Below are 18,182 nucleotides of genomic sequence, written 5' to 3' on the forward strand. Positions count from 1 at the left end.
ATAGCAAATAAGTTACTCTGAGACAGAAATGTGAGTTATTTTTGTTGTAAAGTTGGCTGCATCCCTTCTTTCTTGTGCCAGGAGTATGCAGAGTCTCTGGCAGTGCCAAGTGACGATGCTGGTCCCATACGTTGTGCTGGCCGTGCCGGAGCTCGCTGTGGCCTGGCCCGGGCTGGGGGGTCAGCCTTGGTTAGCCTTCCTCCCGGCGCTGGGGGGGCGGCTGGCGCCTTGGCCTGTGGCACGCTTTCTTGGCGCTCCCGAGGCCAGGGCTGCTCTGGGGCTGCTTCGCTCGCCTTTGAAAGCCAAGACCAGTACTTCTAGCTGGCCCCCATGGAAACTGCAAGGTCTGCCTTGCTCGGAGCGTGCAGGGCTGGCATCAGTCCCCTTGGCCTGGCACCCATCCCCTCAGGCTGGCCAGGGCCCCGCGTGGGCACTGGGGATTCAGCCCCAGCAACAGCTTGTTTGTGTGGCAGAGCTCGCGGCCCGTGCTGTAGTGGCCAGCACCAGATCACAGACAAGATTTGCTGCCAGCTGCATGCTTGAGGCCACAAGCAAGGATGTCAGAAGTAGGTGACTGTGTAGCACCATAGTTGTTGGAAGAATGGCTCTTCACAGCATTTTCTTTCTGTGGCTCAGTATGTTGTTGGGTTTTCCAGAATCTTTCCTGCTAGCTGTGCTCTGCTGTGTGTGGTCATGCAAAACCATCCATTTCCCCCTGGTCTTTGATCTTTTCTTGTAATTATGTATCAAACTGAGTTTAAGAAGTGTCAGGTTGAGGCTCTTTTTATTAATGTACAAATGCTGCAATGGTGTAAGCTGTCCTTTGAAGCTGGAAGAGCTTTGAGTTCTCATGCAAATGTTGCATGCATGGTTTTGAACCTGGTTTCTGTACTGCATAAAGTTTTGAAGATTGCCTCTGACTTTGCATGTCAGTTAATTGGCCTCCCCAGGCAATGCAAGTGTTTTATCCTGGAAGGATAACCTTATAAAGGAATGTGTAGAGGCACCTATGCCTGCAAAGCACATGACAGTCTGTAACAAAAGGGTTTGGGTGGGCTTTTCCCCAAGATTGGTATTGAATAGGAGACTCAGGGAAGGGTCCACCATCATCCTCTTCCCTGCACGTCTGGTACTGGCAGCACTGTGTGTGGGAACTTGCTTGTCTGCTTGAGGGACTCTGCGGTCCTCACTGTGGAAGACCTGTTCTCAACAAGTTCCTGTGCTGTTGTTGGAGGTGGTGTTTGAGGATTTAATGCTCTGGAGTGTGGAAGGCAGAGTGTCAACAGAATGCAGTATTTTAATGAGATTAAAGCTGCCATGGAGTGGCCTGTCTGCCTGGTTCCTACAGGAACCGCATGTGCAGGTTCATGTAAAGTCTATAGAGACAAAGGCTTGAATCTATTACTACAGTGTGTTACAGGCAGATACTGGTTTTTGCCTATGTCTGAACAAGCCTAAGGCTTCTCTGGAGAAGGGGGAAGAGGAATGTGTCTGTCCCACCGGTGTCCATGTGCTGGCTCAGGAAGGGTTGCAGTTTGCCAGGCAAACATTAGCTCTGCACTCCCGGCAGAGCTTGGCATCAAGATGCCTGCATGAAAAATATCCTGTCCCACAAAGGCAGCTTATTTGGGAGCCAGCATATGGCACATTAATGAAGATGTGCATAGAAATCATCCATGTGGATGCACAGAGGCCTTCTGTCTCATGGAAAGCCACTCATTAAACTGCCCAGTATAACTAGGGAAATCTGGTGTCCAAACAAGACTCATGTAAGCAGTTTTTCTGAGGCCACTGGCTAGGTGATTATGAAGAGGCTGCTCATGTGCCCATATTGGTAATGCAGAACAGTTCTGACTTCTTCAGATTTGGTCTGTCCTTCCAGTTGTATCACAACAGTCAGTACCTGAGCCTTGACTTGAATGGTTCCAGGATCAGACCCTGTACCAGTAGGCATGGCTCTCAGTACAAAGACGTGGCCCTGGCTGGGTATAATCAGCTGAACGAGGTCTTGGTGGCCTCATTAGCTTCTGCATTAGGCCAATCTGCTGTCCCTGCATTTGGAGATGGTGTTCATCATTACACCAGCTTAGGGGGAACCTCAGCCTGGAGCTGCAGACAGCAACCAACTGAACGCTTCTACCTGGAGTGGGCTGAGTTCAGCCAGGTATCAGCCTTGCTGCCTCATCAGTCACCTTCCAGATGAGGGACATTGGGGAAAACATTGCAGAGCAGAAACGCAGATCTCTTGGTTGTCCCCTCATGGTCTCCCCCTGAAATGTCACTGGAGCCTTTTGTTTTACTGTGGAACTGGTTTTCCACCCATGCTGGTGGCACTGGGAGGAGCTGCCTTGGACTGACTTTCCAGAGGGGGATGGCTCACTGCTGCAGGGACACCTTCCCCCTTTCTCCCAGAGCACATTACGCTATAGCAGCAAGTGTTAAGCCATTTCTGGACTTTAGCAGGGGAAAAATGACTTGCTGGAAAATATATCACTCCCCTCTGCCAATAATGTATTCTCTTGTATTTGTTCACTCCTTGCTGGTTTTCTCCATCACCCAACATGGTGGGTTTCATTCAGTAAGGGCTCCAGTTAGTGCTGATAACTTTTTAAATTTTCTCCTAAATTTTCAGCTGTAGTTGTTTGCAGACATCAGCTTAAAACGATCAATTGCTTTAGAGTGGTGTTGTGTGGACCTAGACACCACCTAGACCAGTTACACTCAATGAGTTAAAGACATCAAGGCCATGCAGTTTTAGCCAGGAACCAGCCAGAAACCTTTCTCTGGAAAAGAAGTATGCAATAAGAGAATGAAAATGTCTTGAGGATTTGGAGACCTATGTGCTCCTAAGTATCACTGTGCTACAGCACTGGGGTCTGTGGTTTGCACCATCTTATAGCAAAGGTGATAATAGGAATACCTGGAAGCTGTTTACACAGAGACTTTTGGAGGCCTTTAGTAGATAAACTGTGTGTGTGTGTGTGTGTGTACCTGTATGTGGGGCAGACCACAGTGTTCTGCAGTACTGGTAACACACAATACCATTTACAGAAGTGCTACTTACTGGAAGTACTCTGGCTTCATAACCTAATAGGATGTTCATAACAATATTCATCAAATGTGATGACTTCCACTGAAAAAAACCACATTGCCTTCTTTTTCCTCTGTGGGCCTATACCTCTGCCTTTGAGTGGAGTGGCAGTTCAAATTCCCTGTCCCCTGCAGCAGCTCTGAAGCGATGCTCAACTTGCAAAAAAAAGTTTCTGTGTCTGTATCTCAATGCAGTGGACTTCAGCTCATGTGCGACCAGTGCTGCTCTCCCTGGTGAGCATCTGTGCTCTGTGGGTATCCTCAGGACAGGTAGGAAGAGGGAATCTTTTTGCAGCCAGCAGATGATGAAGCAGCTCATTTTCCTGGGCTGTAGGCAATGTGCACAGAATCTAGGGCCCCAAGTTGGTGCAAATCTAAACCAGACATGCTTTAACCAGAAACTAAAAAAACAATAGCAAAAAAAAAAAAAAAAAGGAGCAAAAAACCCTTCCAAAAAGGCAACCCTCCCCACAGCCATCAAAGCTGTATCTTCAGATGCAGGCCAGAAAAACGAGGAGCGTGCACAGTATCTCCCTACTCCAGTTGCAGGGTGTATCTTACCCCTTGTTTCAGGGCTTGACATGCTCCAGGCTGGAGCAACTTGCTTGCCCTGCACGTTGACACTGTCATGTTTGCTTTGCTGTGTGGCTGACACATTGGGCTTGGTGGCAGGGCAGGTGGCTGCATGGTGATGGCTCCCGTGTGAGCTGTGTGGTGCTGGGCTCCATGGGTGCAGAAGGCTTCGCTCCCCTCCCTGCCTCTGCTGGCTCTGGTCCCCAGCCTCCCCCTGGGACTGCTGGCTTCTGCTGGTTACAGCTGCTCCGTCCATGTCCTTGTCACCTGCACGAGGGGTATTCAGAGTAGGCATGAATATTGGCTGGGGTCACTTCCTGCCCCTTGCCAGTCCTCGCTGCAGCACCACCACGCGCCAGCTCTCTCTCTGCCAGCTCAGGGGCTGGTGAATGGGCTGTGGCCCAGCCCTGGGCCAGTTTAAAACAAACCAATGTGCAGTATTTTGTGAAGGCTTTTTTCAGCCCGATCAGTGCCACAATACACCTTCTGGGAACTTGCCTGTATACATCGGCACAAAAGGCCAGGGCAAGAGGTTAAGTTGTTTTCACATGTTTGAGTATATTTTTTTCTTCTGTCATGCATGAGAGATGAAGAGAGCTTTTCATTCATCTTCTGTTGCCTTTCCTGGCTCCTTCCCTGGGAGGATGTGGGTGTTATCCATGTTTTGTAACGTGTCTGACAGCCCACGGGCTCACAGCAGCACTGCTGCTGACCAAAGAGTTTCCTCTTGAGTCACTATGTGAGGACTCAGCTTTTCTGGCTTTTTTTCTTCAGAAATTTTTGTAATATTTTATTTGTTAATTCTGTTGGTAGCACACTGGTAACTACAGATGTGGCATCCTGCGTTCACTGTCCTGCTGTGTGTCATCTCAGCTTTGTGTAGCAGCTTCAGCATCCCCACTAGTTTGTGCCATGATGTGCAGCCAGAAGCCTCCCTGTGTCACAGTCCTGGCCGTGTGGCTCCTTGGCCCTTTGCTGTATTATACCTGCCTAGAGAACATGGCTCCAGCACCGATGGCTGGCTGCTGCCTGGCTGCAGCTGCTGTCTGCAAGGAGGAGCTGAAGTGCCAAGAGGTCCCTTCCCCAAGGGGAAAAAGGGGCAAGAGCATGCCGTGGATGCCAGGCTGCAGTGCCATACACTGCCAAAGTGGTACCTTGTCTGACAGGGTTGCTACCCTTCAGCATTGGCTATCAGAAGTACAGAGTTTCTGTGCAGTTTGAAGAACTGTGAGGTTTATGGGAAAAAAGGGCAGACTTCTTTCCTGCACACAAAGCAGTGCTATTTTACAGACATTGAACATGCCGAAATGAAAGCTGCTTTGAAACTGCTGGTGAAATTCAGCAGGCAGCAGTTATTTTTCTTACTAAGCATTAAATTAATGTTTCAAAGGTGTGAACCTTTTATTTGAGTGTCTGACATGTATGAAGAAAAAAGCTTTTGGAAACTTCTAATTTTTGTTTTGGTGATGATGGACTTTTCCACATTGGCTTGTGCTTTGCCTTGCAGAGTCCTGACCACTGTTTGTTGAGCTCCTCCTTCAGGAGCAGTGATCCCCAGGTCATGCTGGCTTTTCCCTTCTGGGGTGCATTCAGATGCTGCCTTTGTTGCTGGTGTCCTTTTTTTGTCACCAAATTTTCCATGCAGGTGAATGTGCAGTCACGAGTTGTTCAAATGATGATAAGAGTAGCTGAATAGCCTGAGATAAAGTTTATACATGTAGGCCTAGAATTTAGGTTGCTGTTTGCAGTTTGTTCTCTCTCCTTTTTTTATCCTGTTACTCCAGCCAAGACTGATTATGAAGTGCTGAGGCTAGATATTTTAAAAGCAAGAATAATTTTATTAATCTTACTAAACCTCGTAGCTGTGAAAATTGAGAACAAGGGACACAGCCTGTTCCTGTGCCATCAAATGATGAACTGGGGACCTGCAGGGCATCAGGGGACCCTCTGTGGTGGACTCAGAGCTGGACCCCCAAGTCCTCGTGGGATGTGAGGCTGGCAGAGGTGGGCTATCTCTCAGTGAAGCCCACCTAACGGTGCTCAGCAGGGTGAGTGGGTTTGGGCTGCCTGTCAGGTTGAAGGTGCCTGAGGGGCTCCCAGGTGGTGCTGGCTGATGCAGGATGGGCCGCATCCACACTGGCAGCAGCTCCTGGCCCTGAAGCAGGAGGGATGTGCATTCCTCCCCGCACTGAGCTTGTAAGCTGCTTGCGAGTCTTCCCCTTGCACCGTGTGTGACTCATCTGGCCTCCTGCCTGCCCTTCTCTGCACCCTTATCGAAGGAAACTCTGAAATCATCGCGTGCTGGGGGAGCAAACTGCTGGCTCCACTCGCTCGCTGAAGCCGCCTGCAAAAGCACTTGGTTTTCACTTGCCTTGCCCCTGCCTGGGAAGGGTGGCTGCTGGGAAGCTGAAATGAGATGCATCTGATGGCTCTGCAGATCATAAGATATCTCTGTGGGGATTGCTAATGCTCTGCCCCGGATAAGAGTCTGTTGTTTTCGTGTTTGTTTTCCCTGTGTTCGTACGGCTTGTACAGCAGGGAGCTGTGGCTCTTGGAGCACAGCCTCTTCTGCCGCTTACGCCAAAGCAGCCGTGCCAAAAGTTTGCTCGGCTGCTCTCAGAGCCGGGGAGCTCCGCGTGGCCTGAAGTGCTGCAAGGATTTGTGCAGCTCTGCCCTGTCCTTGCTGACCAGCTGCTTTGCACGAGGTTCTCCTGCTCCCCAGGGAAGTGGGCTGCTCAGCTCCTCGTCGACACTTGCTCGTCCTGAGGGAGGAGAAAATTAATTTGCTTTCCATGGCTCAACTTTTCGGTTCCTTTATTTTTCAGAGTCTGTCCTTTGTTCAACATGGCTAAGCCTTGTCCCCAGGACTGGGGAAGGCTGGTAGAAAAGGCGGCTAGCCTCCATGGGATGGTGATATAAATAGGTGCAGCAGATGGTCACCTGCGAGCCTCGCCCTGCTCTAGCTGCCTGTTTGAACGACAGCCCCAGCCCCTGCACTGATGCCCAGCGCCGCAGCCATGGCTCACCTGACACCACCATGCCTGCACCACCAGCAGTCTCGGCGTGCTCTGCTGCTGGGGGCAGGCATATAGCAGCCTCTGCATTTGAAGTTCAAAGAAAGCAGCCATGTGCTGCTGCCCTTGGAGCCCTCTCATAATGGGTTGAGGAGCTGCTGGCCACCCCAGCACAGGAACGCCGGCACCAGCTCGACTGTAGTCTGCATCACCCCGGTCCAGAGCTGTGCCAAGCGCACTGCTCGCAGGTGTCGCTTCTAGGCACCCTTGGTTGCTGTGATCAGGTTGGAAATTGTGAAACGCGTTTTCCTCTGCATCACCTTAACTGGAATACAAAAAATAATAGTTTTCTAAATGGTCAGGCTTTGCCAGGAGCTGAATCGTGAACAAAGAAACTCGTATTGTGAGAGTTTGGAGTGAAGTAACGTAAGAGACGGGCTGACTGCAGCCACACCGCCAGCAGAGGAGTGTTTGCCAACCCCTTTGGTCTTTTGGGGTGGTGGGAGCTCTTCTTGAAGGCAACTTGTCTGTAAACCTGGGGTTAAAATTTATGGAGAAAACTTCGTCATTTCCCCTCTGATACTGGTTGGATGTCACGACATATATGATTGAGAGAAATTATAGCTGTATTATTTCTTAATGCACATTTCAAGACTTTTGCTGATTTCTGAGGCTGCTAATCTTTTTTTAACTTCCATTTCAGTTAGCCACGTGTTCTGGGCTGTCTGCCTCATGTCTTTTTCCAGTTTCACTGAAGGAACTTCGCCAGCTTTGCAGGGCTACGAGATCAGTTTGAAAGGCCAGAAATAGGCCAGAGGTGAAAAACTGTCCTTTGAGAACTTCAGGCGTTTAAATTGTGGTTTTACCGCTCACTCATTGTGAGGAGCATTAAGTGAAGCACTGATGCCAGTGGTAGTTCTGTCGTGTTGCAGTTTGCAGGGAGGGCATGGGTACCAATGCCTGTGCTGCCCCTGCCTGGCTTGGCCAGGGAGGAGGCTGTGGCAAAGGGTCCTGCACTTCACAGGGACTTAAGATCGTGGCTATCCTGGTATTTCAGAAGCAAAAATCATAAAAACTTAATCTGTACACTGTCCTTTATAAAAACATTAAAAATATGGCTTCAAGTGCCACTCTGCAGGAAACTAGTACAAGCCAGTGATAATCGCTGAGAGAAAGAACGGTGCGTTCCTTGTCTTTGCTTTAAAATGTGGCTTTGCTGCATGCTTGTCTTCCTGATCAATGGCATTGATCACTAATTATGCTGGACAATCAGTGTTCCCTTAATCAGAGGTAGGGGAAGAGTGCGTCGTTCTCCTCAAGCTGTAACTCGCATCACTCTCTTCCAGTTTTCTCCAAAACAAGCCAATATACCCCAAAATGTTGTCCATCCAGCCTTGCTTGCTTCCGTTTTGGTTGGTTTGAGCTGATAAGTTGCCTAACTTCTGAAGCGGTTGGTGAGGAGAGCCACAGTCTCCTTCTGCTCACGGCAGCCAGAAAAACCTCAACTTCCTTGATCTTCAGTCTAGCATAATAAAGCTTGCCAGCTTTTCTAAAGCAATACAGGTACAGTATAGCAGGTTTCCATGAGTCAGTAAGGGGGATAAGGCAAGCATGACGAATATATTACATGTGTGATAAATGTGAAGAATTGCTATGTTGGTCTTTTTTTTCCATTTTTTTTTTATTCTTTAGTAAATAAAGAAAATAAGCCTTTCGAGCAAGTTTGTGCACTTATGACAAGGTTGCCTGGGCAAGGAGGATAATTTATGAGAATAAAAAAAGGTTTAGGACAGGAAACAGAAACAAGGTAGGGGGGAAAGTGGGCTGGTGATGTGTGAGTTCAGGTAATGGCACAGAGGGCAGATAACCAGCTTGCAAAGCAACAGGCCACTCAGTAGGGAGAGTTACTGAAAAATGCATTTGTACTTGAACTATAGCCCTGGTCTTTTCCCTGGAGCCTGTGCTAGATCGACTGAGATAGTAAAAGATGAGGCATTTTGTAAAAGACTGTCAATAAAGGACTGATTAGAAATGTAAATATATAACAGAAGTATTAGACATTCAGTAAATTCCTTTGCAAGAGATTTGTAAAGTACAGCTAAATATAGCAAGTTATTTTTAGAAGTTCATGCTAGCCATTTACTTCTGGCAAGTGGAAACCCCATATCAGTGTATGAAGAATGACTTTTGTAAAATATATCAGTATTTATGAATCCCCACAGCATCCAGAAAGCCTTCAAGGGCACTTGCAAACAACTTGCCATGGGTTACTGCAGAGCACTGTCTATGCTGTACTGAGACATTTTTTAATTACCTAATGGTAAGCATCTCTCGTTTATGGAGCAACAGGAGTGCTGTTTTCCTCCCAAGATGCTTGTGTAGATTTGAGACTACCTAGAAGGCTGACCGGAAGATTCTTTTTTTCCCTCATCTGAAAAAAATCAACATGTTTTTGTGTTTGAGCAGCTGTAGAGAATTTAGGAGTGTTCTGTGAGTCAGGACTCATTACTCACGTTCCTAATGGCACATCTAGGCTCAGTCAGGGTAGCTTCATGTATTTCAGAGTCAAGGTATTTTGGTGGGACAATGTTTGCGGACTTCATGCGGTTAGCATACGATGCATAAATACAAGAGCTCAGAGAGAATACGGCCCCTTGGCCAAACACTTTGTGTGTCAGCTCATAAAGCTTTGCTGCAAGTACAGAGAATCCTCTGGAAGTGGTGGGTTGGGTACCGCATCCAGAACCCTATCTCCAGGGTGGCAGTGTGGATATACTTTGTCTCCTTCGTGATGCAACTCCCTGGGAAATTCATCAGTGGGAGCTGGTAACAGTGGGCACATTCTTTTCCCTTCAGGGATCATAGCCCTTTCTTTTGCACACTGGAGGAAAAATGATATTTCTCATGTTCTGCATGTGCCATTGCACAGCTCTCCACAAGGAAGTAGAAAATGTTCTGTAGTGACTAAGCAATGGGAAGCAATTTAGGTGCATCCTCAGCTGCTGTGCATCAGAGTCTTGCAACATTTCCCTGAAAAAAATGACTTTCCAGAGCTCAGATCCTAACCCTAAAATTTGTCTTTGGCTTAAAATACTCTTATTTAAGTACAGAATGAACTTTTATTGTCTTTTGTTTGCTTATTTGAAAGAAAAAAATGTGTGCGGCTGGTTTTGATATTTCTGTTTTCAAGCTTGAGAAGGAGAAAGCAAAATACAAAAATGGAGCTTCTCCTTACATTTGGTCTGTTTATTTTCATTGCCATAGCTCAAAATAGTTTTGGATTTTCCTTAGGGATTGTTGAAGCTGTTTTAAGTTGCTCCATGCAGGGCACCTTTGCACTATGGCTGGGTGTTTGTGCAGGTACAGAAGCTTAGGAGTGGCTTGTTACCCCACGGTGATCTCTGCTGGCTGCTCTCCCCCTAACTGCCTGTGCATTAGTGCAGGCAGGGAGACCAGTTAAAGCTGCTTCTCACCTTCCAGTGTAGGCAAGGGCATCCCATCCCCTTCCCGGGGATGAAACAGGGATGCTGTAGCCCCATCATTCCGCTGTTCATGCCTCGCTGTATCTGCCCTCATTTGGAATTCAGTTAAATTAAGGACTGCATTTGCTCTAGAAATGTCACTGGATTGCTATGGTGATGAGGTGTGGGATATTGTGGTTTATTTTTTTCTCCTTAATTTGCAGTGCGATACACAGGGAGCAGTATGTGACTGAGGAGTAGACAAAGCCCTGCTGAACCTGCTGCCCGTTTGGCCCCTGAGCTCCTGGAGGAGCAGCAGTTTCCTGGCTGTTTCCTGGGGAGAAGTAGAGGTGGTGCTGGCTCTACCAACTGCTGCACAGCTAACAAATGTACTGTAACTGGGTCAGCAAGGGGATATTTAGGTATGAATAACCTGTGTGAGGGTACTGGCAGGCTGGTCCTGGCAGGTGTGAAGTGTATACTCTGCAACCGCTCTTCCACACAGGAGGAGGTTTTTTGCTGTGGTTTTTTTGGGTTTTTCTTTTAGTTTATTTCTAAAAATCACACTGCTCCCTCTGCATCTCTCTTGCATCCAACATCACATTTGGCCCTCTGGTTTTAAATGAGACAGCCCAAGCGTGGCCCCCATTTTCTGGTGCACAGAGATCCTGGTAGTCCCCATCACTGTCACCAGTGTGTTGTCACTGGTACTTCTATTTCCACATACTCAGGGATGTGCTTTCCTCTCTTGGCAAGAAAGGACCATTGCAATCACACAGACAGAAACTTGGAGAAGTGGGGCCCTTCTCTGAGGAGTGTAAAGCTAACTAAAGATGTGCATCTGTGACATCTTGAACATCGCACACCTTCAAGCAGCACCACTGTGCCTCATTCTCCAGCTGTGCCCGTTTGTCCCCATGGCAGCATGAAGGTGGTGTGTGGGGCTGCAGCCCCTTGTGGGATCTGTCCTGTGGCAATGGTTTTCTTCTGTTTTAAATTCTAAGCATTGGTGTGTGGGGGGGAAGCGGAACCACAACCTGGTTTAGGGCTTCTGGTTGTAATCGGTGGTTTTTCAGAGGCCCGTGGCTTTTGCAAAGATAGCAACATTTTTTTTGTTTGTGGTCTTTGGTTACTGATGGTTGCTGTGAAAGGTTGAAAGCAAAAACCTAGCAGGGGTTCTCATGAGCAGTCTGTGGGGCACATCCTCAATAGCTGCAGTCTCTAGAGGTGTGTTTATATATACATAAATACAACCAAAAAGTTCTTTGTGTACCTCCTAAGACTAGCGTGGCTGTAGCTGGCACTCCTTCCCTCCCTCCTGCCAGGCACAGCTTGGCTGGGGTTATTCTGTGCAGAGAGATGGGAGTTTATTTTTACTAGAAGAGTAAATTATTGTAACTGCAAATTGTGAAAGTTGGCATTGCTTAATGAATGCTGTAAGGAAGAAGAGTCCTAGAGGATTCCTGGTCAAATTCATTTTGGTGCGTTTCCACAGAAACAGGCTGAGCTGTACCAAGAGCAGGCAGGGTCCTTCAGGGCTGCCGGGCAGTGCTGAGGCTTTGCATGCCGTTTGAGGTGATATCCCTGCCTTGGAAGCACAGTGTTATTCCTTCAGTGACAGTCTGGCTCTGCACATGCATTCCTGGTGCTGTGTGAGCAGGGCAACCCTGCAGCTGCCTCTCTCCAGCCCGGACCCTCTCCCTCCGGCCAGGCTTTGGGTGTGCAAAGGAGGGGGCATTTTACAGCCATGTGTTTGTATTGGGAGGGAAAAGATTTCTGAGTGGCTGTTAAAACAAGGGAGAATAAGGGCTTATCTGTCCCAGTGTGGAGATTTAGCCCTGTTTTTCCACACAGCTGATCTCTTCCTGCCCAGCTCCAGCTGCTGACCTTGGTGGACCCTTCCAGCTGTCACACTGCTTTCCTGTGGCCATGGCTCATCCCTTTCTCCCCAGCCACCGCTGTCCTGGCCCATCCCCTGGTGTCACAGTGACGCAGGCGAAGTGCCACCGAGGGAAGGGGCAGTTTCTTGATGAGTGTCTCTGAGCAGCATGTGGCGATGCTCTGCACCAGGCCCTGGTGCTGTCCTGGCTGCTGGGCCCTGCGGGGACACAGACCCTGGCGTCAGCATCTTGGGTTCCCTCGGCAGCTGCTGCCAGCCGCACCACTGTGGCGGGGTCAGCTGCCAGAGTGGTCCCTACATAAATTTCCCAATAAACACCCCATCATTATAACACCACCCATAATACCATAGCAGTATCTGATGCTGCCTGTCCTGCATGTATGTATATATATAGGATTTGTTAGAAGCTGGTGTTCAGCCAAGACTCTGTACGTGTACAGGGACGAGTCACGTTGGTCTGTAGGAGTCTGGTTTCCATTAAGCGCTCCTCAGGAGCCACGCCAGGCGTTCGCAGCACTGGCTCTCCCTCTGGCTTGTCCTCTCCTTTCCTAACCCTACATCTTCCACAGGTTTGTTTTTTTTTTTCTGTGGTGGGGTCTGCACAGTGCCAGGTGGCTTCCCTGGCCACCCCAGGGATGGCCTTGGTGGCTGTCACCTCGGTGTGGGACAGCAGGGATGGCCATCCACCTTCAGCCACCATTAGCTCTGGGCAGCGCAGCCGGGTGGAATGCACATGATCGCTGCTGGCAGCTGGGGTTTCCTATATCCGACTGCTGAAGGTGAGGATGAGTATGGCTCCCCGAAATAAAAAGAATTCCTTGTCCCAGGCAAACCCAAACAGCACTGGAGTAATTAAGGGGCGCTCATTATTATTTTTTTTTTCCCCACTATGTAGCTAATGTGAGGTGTGGCTTGTAGCATGTCCACTTGGATTTCCTTCTGCTAGACAATTAGCAGCTAAACTTTCTGGCCAGTCAAAATTTTCAAAGGAAAATGTACCTTAAATCAGCTATACTGTTTCTTTTTTTCTGGTTAAAATAGATTGTGTTTGGATTTTTCAAACCTTTGCCCTACTCCCTGTTACTATAAAAGCAAAAGGCAAGCAGCTTGCCAAGGACCGTTTCTCTGATGCTGGGGCTAAATGCTGTGCTGACACACACGACGGAAAAACGGTGCATGCAAACCCTCTGTCCCTGCCAGGCGCTGTGAGTGGGATTTGTGTGTGCAGCCATGCTCCTGGCTCACAGGGATGCACACAGCCAGAGCTGGCTGGTGCCTCCTCACCACCCCCGCAGCCAGCACACATGGAGGGGACAGACAGATGCTGGCTGGGGGTGTGGGAGGGTGGGATGCGATGAGCCTTGGGTACCGCTGGCTTTTGGACGTGCTGCTCAGGAACTTGGCGCTGGGTTCGGTGGGTGTTCAAATGGAGTGATTGAAGTTCACCCACTAATCAACATAGCCAAGGAGCGAGGAGGGGCTAGATGGGGGCCATCAGCAGCATCCAGGGAAGATGATGAGGGTTTGCAGAGGGATGAACAGATTCCCCTGAGCGACAGCTGAATGAGAGCCTCTGGCCAAGCCTGAAGCGAATGCTGAGGGGACTGAGAGTGAATTATTTGCTGAGGTTTTCCATCAAGTCAATGACATCATTCTGTGCTGGAGTTCACCCATTTACACACTCTCAGCCCCCCAGCAGCTGTGGGTAAATAGCGACATTCAGGCCTGAATCTGCCCATTCAGGAACAAAGGTCTGACCCATCAGAGGAAACTGCTGAAGGAGGCTTTTGAGGGGAAAAGGGGGACTGTGCACTCTGAGGCTGTGCTTCTCCCCAGGCCAGGGACCTGGCTGTCCCCGCATGCCATGCTTGCTCAGGGGCCCTCGAGTGCTCCTGACCTAGGGACAGGGGAAGCAGAGCAGTCTGGGGACCTGTCGGGATCCTGCACAGGCCACTTGATTTTTTTTCCCAATGCCCAATTCAGTGTTGTCCAATTCTTCTCTCCCCTCCGTAGCAGTGTTTTAGAAAACTCCATGTTTGCCACCATGGTCGTAAGTTCTTCTGTCACTGAGTCTGCAATGGAAAAGAATTAACAAAAATATACCCAGAATCACCATTTTTCTCAGGCTAGAAATGCAGGGGGGTAGGCTGTACTGTGCAGACACAGTTCCTCACTAATTCAGATCTCATTTTTGGCCATTACTTTCCGCCTAGATTTTAACAACTGATGCCGAAAATGATGGTGCGTGTCTTAATTTTTTTAGACAAACAGACAAATTAAAAAAAAGCACCCATGTACACAGAGTTGCTCTTTCCCCTGGTTTGGCAAAGCAGGGGACTGTGAGCTGGTTGCACATTAATGCCTGTGCTGTGATGTCTGCTACACTTTTGCAGTTTCCTGAATTTCAGAAAGTGCTGTCTCCAGTGGATCCCCCCAGAGGAATCCAGCCTGGGACTGTGCCTATAGCTGTAGTCCAAAATTAGGGAAAATAGCAATGCAAATCAAAGTATAAAATTATTCCTTTACTTTTGTTTTATTGTCTACACTCTATTCCCTAAGGTTAAGCAAGTTCAGCCTCCTGTTTGTATCTCAGGTATTTGCTGTTGGAGAAAGACTAACGCCCCCCAAAAGCACGTAACTGCGCAGGAAGATGTGGTTGGTGTGAAGCTATCAAATACATTGTGCTCTTGTGCTCTGCCAGTGGGAAAAGGACTTGGTTTCTTGTGCAGTAAAGTGTTACCTGTGGCTGTTGCAGCTGTCACCATATGGGTGATTTTGGCATTGGGGTCTGCTGCATTGTCACTGCCCCGTCCCAGCGGCAGCTCCTCTGCCAATGTCAGCAGACGCCTTCACAACAACGAAGCCACTGATGAAGCTGTGAAGCAGCCGCACAGGGCACAAAGACACAAAGGATCCTTTTGGCTAGAAAATTCTGTGGGAAGTCCAAAAATAATTTGGGCTGAGCTACAACCGCCATCAGGAAGTGTCTTTGCTTCAAGAGTGAGCGTTTCTTCACCAGCGAGACAGGAGCAGGTCCCTGGGCCATCTGCAGATTCTCTGATGAGCATAGCTTGAGCCCCCCAAGGGCCTGTTTGTGTCTGTGACCCCCTAAAGAGGAGCAGTTATTTTGAATCCTGTCATCTTCCCCACGTTTATCTTCTGAGTCTACAGATTTTCCTCCCGTATAATGAAAAAATTTACTCTGAACAGTGACAAGCCTGTCTGACAGCCTCTGTGCTCTGAGGAGCTGTGCAGATGCATGTGTGGCACCGGGGATATCTACTTCTCTGAAAACGTTCCTGCAGTGCTGGTGAATGCTGCATGTGAAGCTGCATGTTTTCCTGCAGAGGAAATGTGTCAGTGTCTCTTTTTGTACGTAGCAGGACATGAGGCTATTGATCGGCTGTTTGTACGATTTGGTGCATCATTAGTATTGCAGAAGCATTTTCAACAACACTGAGAAAGAAAAAGAAAACAAAACAAACGCTTTCTGCAGCCTCTAATGGATATTAACATTGCAACCTCTTCTGAAGTGCTTAAATTCATAATGCATATGGATTTTTCTAACAGCCTCACTATGGTTTTGTTCCATTTAGGCTAAATTTCTAAGACTTGCTGCTTCTGTGTAACAATTGCAAAAATATACAGTCTTACTGCTCTATTCTTTTCCAGGTTACTCATCGGCAGTACAGAAATTCTCCCAGACTTTGCAGTCATTTCAGTTCGACTTTATTGGTGACACACTAACGGATGATGAGATTAACATTGGTAAGTCGTCTTTTTCATCCAAACTTTCAGTAATTGAGAAAGTCTATTCCTTCTTTAGGTGTTTGCCTGTGGTGATGGTTGTTAAACAGCATCAGGAGCCGGGTTCCTCAGATGCTAGTCAGCTATTCCATTGCATATTTTACAAAGTTGTACTTTCATGGGTAGAGTTTCACATTCCCAGTTCAGCGGATAATTTGTGGAGGTTTTCCATAGCTCCAGCCTTGCTCTGTGCTGCCAGGCACTGGGGAGGATGTCAACATGATGCTGGCATCCCAGCAAGTCCCACTTCCCAGTGCTGCAGATGGGGTGGGAGCTCATGTGTTACTGAGCATTGGTCACAGCTCCCCATCCAGGTGGGTGCTGCTCCTAAAGCTACCTTTGCTCTCTGCTGAAAGCGCCTTACAAAAACAAAGCTGCCCCGTGGTGCCCTGAAAAAGGGATGAGGCTGCAAACTGCTGGGAAAAATGAATGGCTGGATGTGTTGTTGTGTGGAAAATAATCACCAGTCTCTGCAGCAGGGGAGCCTGTGGCATGAGCGTTGTACTACTTCCCAAAACTAATCTGTTTCGGGATTAGCAATGCTAAAGCCGTTTTACATCCCTGCCAGCCTGGTGCAACTGTGCAGGTTACACAGCTGCCAGCTGCACTCAGGGAGCTAAGCTGAATGGCCTAAGTGTCCTAAACCCAGTGCTTTTCAAATCAATCCTGCTCTTGGCTTAGCTAGTGCTGTTGCATGGCCAGGGCAGGGATGTGGGTGCTGCAGTGGTGGCGGCAGCAGGGCAACTGGCAGGAGGGACAACAGCCCTGAGGGTCTGACCCTGGTCCATGGGACAAAACCCTGGGGGAACCTGAGGGAATGGGGCTGCCCATGGTGGGGGGCACAGGGTGTTAGCCAGGCTGCTCCTGGGGGCTGAACATAGGAAAAAGAACACCTAGAAAAAGTGCTTTTGTCAGGCTGTTGTTGAAGAGCAACTGCAAGTGTGATATTGCTGATGTCAGGTCTCTCGGCCATCATTGAAAGGGGAAGGAAGTAAAGCCTGTTCTCTGGGTTTTATTTAAAGCAGATTGTAGCTTGCCCTTCAATATCTGGTTTCCTTTATGGAAAGTCTCTAGGTGAAGCCTGCTGGAAATGAGTCAGCCTCCAAATCTAATGTCAAGAGAAGTGCTGAGTTTCTGAATGCATCTGAATAAGGGAGGGGAAAACATTGCCTTTTAAAAGCTCCTTCTGGGAGCAGAGGGATCTGAAGCAAACAGCTGCCCAAGGAAAGGAGCATCCCTTCTCCTGGCTAGAAGGGACAAAGCTCGACATCCTATGCTCTTGCACTGCCTGGCTGTGGGAGGGGAGCAGAGCCCGGTGCAGTGAGACAGTGTGGTGGGGCCGTGGCACTCATCAGGCAAGGAAGACTGCTGGAAGTGGCAGAGGATAATAGGGGGATTGCAGGCAGAGGAGAGCAAGAAGAGATCACAGCAAATGTAAAACACTGTGGTGAAACTGTGTTTCTCTACTTCTGTTTTTGTTGGGGAATATTTGCTTTGCCTCATCAAGGATTGGTCCCTGGTTTCCCCTGTGAAAAAACCTGTGCTGTGTTCCTCCTCCCACACCAAACCCTGCAGTGTCTGCTGGGGCTGAGCTGCTTTGCAAGGCTCTCTTATTCCTGCAACAGTAGCAGGGTGTTGACATCTCCATAGCAGCTTCTGTCTCCTGCAAGGGTTCCAGAGACTTGGGTGGGAGCATAGGAGCTTGTTTGATGTGCAGGATATGGGAACGAAGCAAAACATTCAAAAGCACTTCTTATCATACTTCAGGGAAGGTGTTTGATCTGTAAATATAACTGGTGGTACACTTCTTTCTTTTTATGTAGGCAGAGGGCAGGCTGACACCTCTGCATGACAGGTGATGGCTTTGAACACTGCAAGTGTGGGTCATGACAGACGCTGGATTGATGTTGTCAGTTGTGAGCAGCACTTTCCCCCAGAGATGTTAATAGTTACAGACGCACCCACCTTACACAGTGGCTGCGGTCCCTCCTTTAGACACCCGTGTGGGACCCAAATCAGCAGCTCCTTCAGAGATGAACGGAGCAATGAAATCGGATGGCATGTTCTGTCCCTCCCAGGCATGGGAACCTGAAATCTTCTGGTTGTAAGCAGCTGATGTTCCTGGCATGCTTCTGGCCTGGGCCAGCTGAGTCACTCCCAGGTGGTTCCCAGGTGTGGCTTGGCAGGCAGCCTCCCTGCTCTGTTCTGCAAGGGTTTGCAAGTGCTGACCCAGGCCAGTAGCATGGGTCCACCCCAGTGCTCTTGGACACTGCTGGCCTGGCAGCAGGGTGTAGCCTGAGCCACATGTTTGTGGTGCAAGGACAAATCCAGTGGGTG

The 18,182-nt window shown here is 48.7% G+C and overlaps 1 protein-coding gene across 3 annotated transcripts in view; it reads left to right on the plus strand.

The window, feature by feature from the left end:
* OPHN1 (oligophrenin 1) overlaps positions 1-18,182 on the plus strand; it is a 68,532-nt gene that overhangs the window by 5,416 nt on the left and 44,934 nt on the right. For all 3 annotated transcript variants that reach the window (XM_040614749.1, XM_040614751.1, XM_040614750.1), the window contains exon 2: positions 15,711-15,806. In XM_040614749.1, the coding sequence (XP_040470683.1) occupies positions 15,711-15,806 (96 nt within the window). The remainder of the gene's footprint in view (positions 1-15,710; positions 15,807-18,182) is intronic.

This window comes from Falco naumanni, chromosome 14 (genome assembly GCF_017639655.2).
Source record: "Falco naumanni isolate bFalNau1 chromosome 14, bFalNau1.pat, whole genome shotgun sequence".
Classification (NCBI taxonomy): domain Eukaryota; kingdom Metazoa; phylum Chordata; class Aves; order Falconiformes; family Falconidae; genus Falco; species Falco naumanni.